Source organism: Pygocentrus nattereri, chromosome 30, assembly GCF_015220715.1.
Source record: "Pygocentrus nattereri isolate fPygNat1 chromosome 30, fPygNat1.pri, whole genome shotgun sequence".
Lineage (NCBI taxonomy): Eukaryota > Metazoa > Chordata > Actinopteri > Characiformes > Serrasalmidae > Pygocentrus > Pygocentrus nattereri.
In genome coordinates, this window is record NC_051240.1 from 17,377,728 (window position 1) to 17,385,971 (window position 8,244).

Below are 8,244 nucleotides of genomic sequence, written 5' to 3' on the forward strand. Positions count from 1 at the left end.
GACGCAGAATGTTTAGATTTTTTAACACGTCTGTTTTTTACATTTTCAGATTTGCTGGGTTTGTTTAAAGCAAAGCGCGCGGTGAGAATAAACCAGTCAGGCTGTTTAAAGTTTCAGTCTGGCTGACGTGGATCTGACACGCGTGATTTGTGCCCAGTTTCTAACAGAGGACCCGCGTGTAGAGCAGAAGGGTCTGGCTGAAGGGGCTGGAGAGCGTAGCCGACCTTAAAAAGTGAATAAATAATAATAATAATAAAAAAATAATGATAATAATAATAATTTTAAAAACACTAATAATAAAAACAAAGCATTGCATCCCACAATTCAGCCTGAGAGGTAAAATCATTTAAACGGGCCCTCAGCTGTGATCCCGAGCCCAGAAACACAGCTCTCCGCTTTTACGCTCATTTTGCTGATTATAACATTTTATTATATATATTTATATATTTATATATATTTTTAATTATTTATTTGGGCTCTTCGGTCCATTTCGTTGCTCTTGTTGACCGCAAGCGTCAAGAGGCTTCCTTTGTAAAAATGACAGGGCTGTAGAGATGAGGTGCAGCGTGCAGGGTGGGTTAGCGTTGGGGTCGTCAGCTTTTACCTCACGACCACTTTATGACTAAAAAACAAAGTTTTCAGGCCATTTTAACGAATGTCACTGGAATGACGTCACTGACAGCGGCGCTGGCTGATCTGGTCTGAAACCTCATTTTTGTTTGTTTGTTTGTTTTTTTGTTTTGTTTTTTTTTCTTTTGTGTTTCTCTCACTTTCATTTCTGTAGAGTGAGAAGCACACACACACACACACACACACACACACACACACACTCACACACACACACACACATACACACACACACATCCTATAGCCACGCTTGTATTCCTCACTTTTACTCGAGCTTTGGGAAGACTGGGGCGTTCAGTGGCTCTTTGCTTTATCACTGAATGCAGTTTGTCAGCCTGCATAAGTTGCAGTCATGTGACAGGCCAGTGCAGCTCTGGCGCTGGACCCACAATCAGAAACGCTCCGCCGCTGCGAGTAAATGGCAAGAAACACAAAGAACATCAAATCATATTAAGTGGCATTTAGTTCATCCATAAAGGCGCCAAAAATTAAACGCTAAAAAAACAAAAACACGGAAAAAATCACGACCTCCCAACAAAGCAAAACAAGCCAAATAAAGACGAAATATTTCTTCTGTAGGACTCAGTGTCGCCCTGCTCAGCCCCGTTTCCCATTCGTGAGGCCACAGCGAGCAGAAGTGGCTGCAGAAGTCCGGCCGCAGTTTCGCTGAGCGTCCGTGATGAATCCCGTTCGCTGCTCAGTGGCCAGGTCCTTTTCTTTCTCGCTTTTCTTTTTCTTTTTCTTTCTCTTTCTCATTCAGGTTACACCAAATCAGTGTGAATGCCAGCCTGCCACCTCTATTATTGGGGACAAAGAGAGGGGATGCATACTTCTATAACATTGATTGAATTCAGTTGCTTAGCAACTCGTGGAGGGGGAATATGGGAAATCATCCGCGAAATTTAAATTTTTGGACAGTGGGGACTGCTGAATAGTCACCTTCAGGAAAAAAAAGAGTGGAGGGCTAAGCAATTTCGCACAACTCAGTTTCCTTTCATTTTTTTTTTTTTTACTATTATTATTATTTTCTTTCCAAAAGCCTCGCCGCAGTTATTCAGGCCCAGGATCCACAAAATGCACTCAGAATGAAGACCGGCTAAAACTGCTTAAAAGACTGCCAGCAATGAACACGAGATAACATCTCCCCCCACCCCCACCCCCCCACAGTTAAGGCACTTTGGCTTGGGCGTTATTTCCAGCTTACTCGACCCTGGACTGGCCTGGACGCTTCACAGAAAATTCATGACCGTGCAATTTTCACACGTTTACTTTAGTTGTTTAGGACACTGGAGAACCCAGCGCACGTGAAAGCCTTTCGTCTGTTTAACTGGCCGCGAACGTGGCAATTTACGTCTGAACGTAGTTGCGCTTTTGACGCAAACGTTGCGCATTTGCAATTGTTGCGATTGCTTTCAAGGAACGATAAAGGCTGTCACATGACTCGAAGTGGCCTAACCAGCGCTCTAGCACGAGGCTAGAAACTTCCCAACTTCTCAGAGCACGCGCTAAGGTCTGCTTTGCTTCTAGTGCGTGCACGAGCAGCGCGTTCACTTTTTGTTGTTGTTGTTGTTGTTGTGCGGCAGGCATGTCTTTTTCCCCACGGGAGAGAGAGAGAGAGAGAGAGAGAGAGAGAGAGAGGCATACACATAAAGCACCCAGGTTAATGCATTTGGTCAAACCCTGAAATAAAAGCCCAGTTTCTCTGTCCAGCTGCTCTATTTTGCTCCCGAGTCCAGCAGCCGCACCCGCATGCGTGGGGCTTCGACTGCTGTCACCGAAAAGCAGGAATCATGACTCAGGTGCAAGGTGGCCCGAAGAGCCGAGGGTGATGAACTAGCCCAGCTGCAAACAACCTCGCGGGATTTCAGGCCCACTGGACGGTCATCGCGCAGCATCGAATAAAAGGAGAAAAAGCTCGTGCTGTGGATTCGCACCGGTCACTGCATTACTGGAAAGAGAGAGAGAGGGTCCAGTCCAGACGCCGAGCCCAGCCCAGGAGGCCCGCTCGCGCTTTCGTCAACACAATACACAATAACATCAAATTCCCCTCGTCGAGACGCAGAAATGCACCACGTCCTCTAATAAACAGCGCTGAGAAGATGATCCGACAGCGGTCGGCAGCAAAACACACTTCACATGCAATATAGATTTATATATTTATATATACAGTTTTTTTTTTGCACCGCAATTTCCACTCGTGCATAAAAGCCACGCGCTCTAAAACACACAAGCGTCACGTTTCATTCTAACAAATTTATTGTTCTCAGTCTCGTACGGAATCACTACTGGAAATTAAATTACAATCAAATCATCACATCAAAATACCCTTGTTACCTACTGCCAGAGTCAGCTCGTATTGATTTGTGCTCCTTCAAAAAACGATATTACAAAAAAAAAAAAAAAACGCAAAAAAAAAAAAAAATTCAAATCCAACAAACGAAAGAGGAACAAAGTCAAACCAGAAAAATCAAGGTAGAGAACATTTTACACAAGTCTGGGGGGCAGGAGGGGGAGAAATAAATTACTGTCTGGAATAGTCCATACGTATCCCGAATAAAATATTAAAAACAAAGCATTTTAATGAAAAATATAAAGTAAATAATTCCGATCAGCATCTGATCTAATGAATTCTATATATTGCCGGCTTTACATAGTCTCGTTTATGAAAACCTACCAAAAAAGAACACTGCTTGGAAATGGCAGCATGGGAGAAGAAGGGGGAGTGTGTGGGGTGGGGGGGGGGGCAGGTGGTGGTCTCGGTGGTAGTGGTGGTGTTGGCGGTGGTGGGGGTGAGGGGGGGGGGGGTCCACAGCTCTGGCCCCCTCTGTAAGTGCAGCTGAGGAATTGTCACTTTTTTTTTTTTTTTCAAACGTCTTTCAATTTTTCTTCCAAAAAAAATCCATCAGTTCTTTACATGAAAACGATCTCAGAGACCAGGCGCTCCTCAGTGTTCTTTTAGTGTTCATGTTCGGGCTGGAAGGCAAAGGGGGGAAAAAAATCCACTCCGCGGTTTGTTTGTCGTCCAAAAAAACAAAAACAAAAACAAAAACAAAAACAGAACCAGAGCAGTCTTCTCTGGAAGTTGTTGGAAGCCACTGCTGTCGCCGTTCCTGGGGCTGAATTTCAATTTCAACCCCCGTTTTTTGTGTTGCTGTTGTTGTTGGTGGTGGTGGTGGTAGTAGTGGTGGTCTTGGTGGTGACGGGGGGGGTTAACGTCCCATCTCGACACGTACAAATTGCCTCTCGAAAACAGGACATGTACAGGGGTAGCAGTGGGGGTTAGGGGGTGGAGGGGTTAGTAGTAGCAGTGGTGGTGTTGTTGCTGTTGGTGCTGCTCGTGGTGGTGGTGGTTTGGGGGGGGGGGCGGGGTTGGGGTAAAGGTTTCTAAATGCTTGGTTTCATTTTCCCAGTTGAAGTCAATGCGCCAGAATTACCTGATGGAACGAACTTGTAGCTGTCACCCTCTGGTCGCCCGGCTCGCTCGGCCCACATAAACTTGCATCTTTTAAGTAATCTACTAAAAAATGTCCCTGAAAGAAAAAGCAGACACAGCCTTTTAGGTTAAGACATTGGACGGGGGCCTGCAAGAAGGCTTGTTTTTTGTTTTGTTTTTTTAAAAGCGGGCGGTTTTGGGGTGGGGTGGGGGTTTAGGAAGAAAAAGGGGGGGTGCAATGTTTTCTTTTCTTTTCTGTTTTTTCTCTCTGGTGAAAAATATATAACACATCTGCAGTCTCATTCACATTCCCTCACAATCACAGTATCAAAATGGTTTGGCTATCTCGCGTGATAGTCTGTGTGATTATTCTTATATAAAATAGGGGTTTGTTTGTTTGTTTGTTTGTTTGTTTGCTCGCTTGCTTGATTCTTTAGTCTTTTACGCTGCTCTACGTCTCTGTGAACATTCGTTTGCAGTCCATGGAGGGGGGCGGTGTGTCTGCACTCACATTGCCGACCTGAGAGTACACCTCCTCCGGCGTCTGCGGCACTCCGGGCGGCGTCATCCGTTTCTCCTTCTGCCGCCGGTTGCAAAACCACACGCGCACCACCTCCTTCTCCAGCTGCAGGTTGTCGGCCAGCGAGCTGATCTCCTGGGCCGAGGGCTTGGGGCACTTGAGGAAGTGGCTCTCCAGCGCGCCCTTGACGCTCACCTCGATGCTCGTGCGCTTCTTGCGCTTGCGGCCCTGCGCCGCGATCTTGTCGATGCTCGTGGGGCTGCCCGTGGACGAGTCGGCCTCCTCGAGCCATTTGTTGAGCAGCGGCTTGAGCTTGCACATGTTCTTGAAGCTGAGCTGGAGCGCCTCGAAGCGGCAGATGGTGGTCTGCGAGAAGACGTTGCCGTAGAGCGTGCCGAGCGCCAGGCCCACGTCGGCCTGCGTGAAGCCCAGCTTGATGCGCCGCTGCTTGAACTGCTTGGCGAAGTGCTCGAGGTCGTCCGAGGTCGGCGTGTCCTCGTCCGAGTGCGCCTCGTGGCCGTGGTGGCTGGCCGGGTGGTGCGAGTGGTGGTGGGGCGGCGGCGGCGGCGCTTGGTGGTGGTGCTGCTGCTGCTGTTGTTGCTGCTGCTGCTGCTGCTGGTGGTGGTGGTGGTGATGGTGGTGGTGCGCGTGGTGCGGGTGGTGCGGGTGGCCGGGGTGCTCCAGTTCCGGCGTGTCCCCGCGCACGAGCCCCGCGTGCACGAGGCTCTGGGCGCCCGGCGCGCTCAGCATGCCGTTCACCGTGAAGCCGCCGGGCTGCGAGTAGATGAGCGACTGCTGCGGCTGCGCCTGCTGCTGGCTTATGGACGAGATATGCGCGGCGGCGGCGGCTGCGGCGGCCGTGGCGGCGCCCCACGCGCCCGCGTGCGTCTGGTGCGGCCCCAGGTGCCGGTGGTGCAGCGCGGACGCCGCGTGCAGGTCGTCCCGGCCCGAGCTGCTCTTCACGTCCTGCTGGCCGCCCTGCGCGCCCTGCTGCCCGCCCTGTCCCTGTCCGCCTTGGCCTCCTTGCTGGCCCCCCTGCGGGCTTCCCGCCATGCCCACGGGGCTCGTGGACCAGGGCGAGGCGGCTTCGGCGGCGGCTACTGCCGCAGCGGCGGCGGCGGCGGCCGCGTGCGGCAGCGACGTCACCCACTGGTGCGCGTGGCTCAGCATGTGCGCACCGTTGCTCGCCGCCGCCGCCGCCGCCGCCATGGCGCCCGGCATGAAGTCGCTCTGCGCCATCTTGACCGTCGGCTCTCCTCGGTAGCCGCCGGACACCGACGTGACCGCGCCGCCTCCCGCCTGCATGCCGCCGCCCGAGTCCGAGTGCACGATGGAGCCCGACGACAGGATGCTGCTGCTGGGCAGGTACGGATTGGAAGCCGCCGTGGCCATTCCGCTGATCTTCAGCGACGGGCTGTCGGTCAAGCTCCCCCCTCCCTCCCGGTCTCCTGCTCTTTTCCCCTTTTTCTCTCTTTCTCTCTTTCTTTCTTTCTTTTCTTGGACAAACTTTTTTTCTCTCTCCTTTTCCCCTCCTCTTCTTCCTTCTTCACTTCTTCAGCGCAGGCAAAACTGTAATCTCATGAATTATTCAAAACTTTAAAAGTCTGACATCGAAAGTGCCTCGAGAAAATAAAAGCAGCCAGCAGAAGCGCGAGGCGCACGGAGACGGCAACGGAACGACGTGTAACCGAACGCTAATAATAACAATAATAATAATAATAATAATAACGATAATGAGCAATAATGATAATAACGAGGCTTTAAAGAATCCGTGGACTCTACTGCGCGCCCTGGACATTCATATGCCTCGGACAGACGAACCGGTGCGAAGCATAATTCCTAGTTATTTGAGGTGGGGAGTCGCGAAGCCCTCATCAACAGTCCTCCAGGCTTTCGCAGTTTCGTGGAAAAAAAAGAAGGGGAAAAAAAAACAAAAAAGGTGTTGAAAAATAAAAAAACAACTTTGCAGCCTCGATAAACTTCAGAGGGCAGAACGCCTTGAAAAAACAAACAATAACAATAACAATAACAACACCGTCCAAACAGGCGAGTGGCGAAAATATCAAAACGTGCTTCTCCTCCTTCAGTTTCTTTTGTAATCTGGTCGCAGAGATTCCTCTTCCTCAGGTCCCCCCCCCTTTTTTCCCTTCCCCTCTCTTTTCTTTTCGCGGATTCTCTCTCTTTTTGTCGCTGCTGCTGCTGCTGCCCGGTCCGCTCTGCCTCTTTGTTCTGTTTTGATGTGTTTAAAGCTGCCAAAGCGCTCCGGCTGAAGTACAATCCAGTATCACGGCGCAGAGGCAGCGTTTGCGAGCCTTCCTTCTCATTCGCTCTCTCTCTCTCCCTCTCTCTCTCTCTCTCTCTCTCTCTGTCTCCCTCCCTCCCTCTCTCTCTCCCTCTCTCTCCTACTGACAGTCAGCTCCGCTCCGTCCCTCCCTCAACGCTCGCGGACACGCGAATGTTTACCCCCGCGCTGCGCTCAGCCTCCGCGTCTTTGCCACCCCCCCCCCCTCCCCCCCCCACACGCACACCCTTCCCTCCACCTGCCCCCCACCACCACCAAAATACGGGGAAGTGGAGCGCACGCCTCCCCCCAATTGGACGACCGATGAAAGATTGACAGGTCGAGGGAAGCTCGCTTCAGGCGCCTAGGCCCCGCCCCTCCCCCCTTCCGGCCATTCCAATTGGCTGCGTTTGAATTCAAATAAATAAACCAAGACGCATAAATGAGCGCTTGAAAAAAAAAAAAGAGAGAAAGAGGCAGAACCGGTCGCCCGTTTACAGTCCCGGGGTAGCCCACATATTTCATACAGCAGTGCTGGAATGTGGCTGGAAACAACTGGAATTCTCATAGGAGGCAGGAGCTGAGGCTGGGATTGTGCAGGCGATCAGCTGATGTGCAGTTAAAGAGCCCGTGTCTCACTTTTTCCAGGTCCACTCGTGATCATTTTACGTTTACTCACCAAAAATAATCGTCCCCCTTTATCCTGTACTATTAAACAGACTGCGCCTTTAAGACTGATGCACGCAAATGGCCTGTTTTCTGATTGGCTGCCTAGTATTACGGTTCATTCAGAATTCCACCTGGAACCGGAGCAGTACTTATAACTTCAGCCTGGGTGGGCGGGGCTAAACTCTAAACTAAGCTGGGAAGGCAGGTGCGCACATTTCTAGTGAAGTGAAAATACAGGTGTTTGTAACGGAGGTACATGTTGAAACTTTACACTCTACAACAATTTCAATAAAAAATGCTGGTGACATTCCATATAAATGAAAATAATGTGTGGCCACGCCTTATTAACGCGTGGAAACGACATGCTTATGCATGGCAAGAGCTTAATAAGGCGTGGGAATGAGATAATTAAGTCACGGTCACAATTTAGTAAGGGGTGGAAATGAGATTGTGCCTTACTAAGTCGTGGCCATGCATTAGGATCCCGTTCCCATGTGTTAATAAGTGGTGGCCACGCATTAGTATTTCATTCCCATGCCTTACTAAGTCATGCCCATGAGTTTATTATCTCATTCCCACACCTTTATTATCTCATTCCCACATCTCGTTCTCACGCCTTACTAAGTGGTGGCCACGCATTAGTATCTCATTCCCATGCCTTACTAAGTCGTGGCCATGACTTTTCTATTTCATTCCCACACCTTACTAAGTTGT

The 8,244-nt window shown here is 50.2% G+C and overlaps 1 protein-coding gene across 1 annotated transcript; it reads right to left on the minus strand.

The window, feature by feature from the left end:
- Positions 1-2,860: 2,860 nt before the first annotated feature.
- Positions 2,861-6,959, minus strand: pou3f3b (POU class 3 homeobox 3b). The gene is made up of 2 exons (XM_017715238.2): positions 4,572-6,959; positions 2,861-4,157 (listed from the first exon to the last, which is right to left on the minus strand). Exons 1-2 carry the CDS (start codon positions 5,970-5,972, stop codon positions 4,044-4,046), a joined length of 1,515 nt encoding a protein of 504 aa, XP_017570727.1. The 5' UTR covers positions 5,973-6,959; the 3' UTR covers positions 2,861-4,043.
- Between the last annotated feature and the right edge of the window lie 1,285 nt (positions 6,960-8,244).

Bases quoted from the DNA above. Each gene is read 5' to 3' on its own strand.
- pou3f3b (XM_017715238.2), bottom strand. From the start codon at position 5,972: ATGGCCACGGCGGCTTCCAATCCGTACCTGCCCAGCAGCAGCATCCTG. The intron at 4,158-4,571 runs GTGAGTGCAGAC...TTTTTCTTTCAG, and splicing joins TGTACTCTCAGGTCGGCAAT to GGACATTTTTTAGTAGATTA.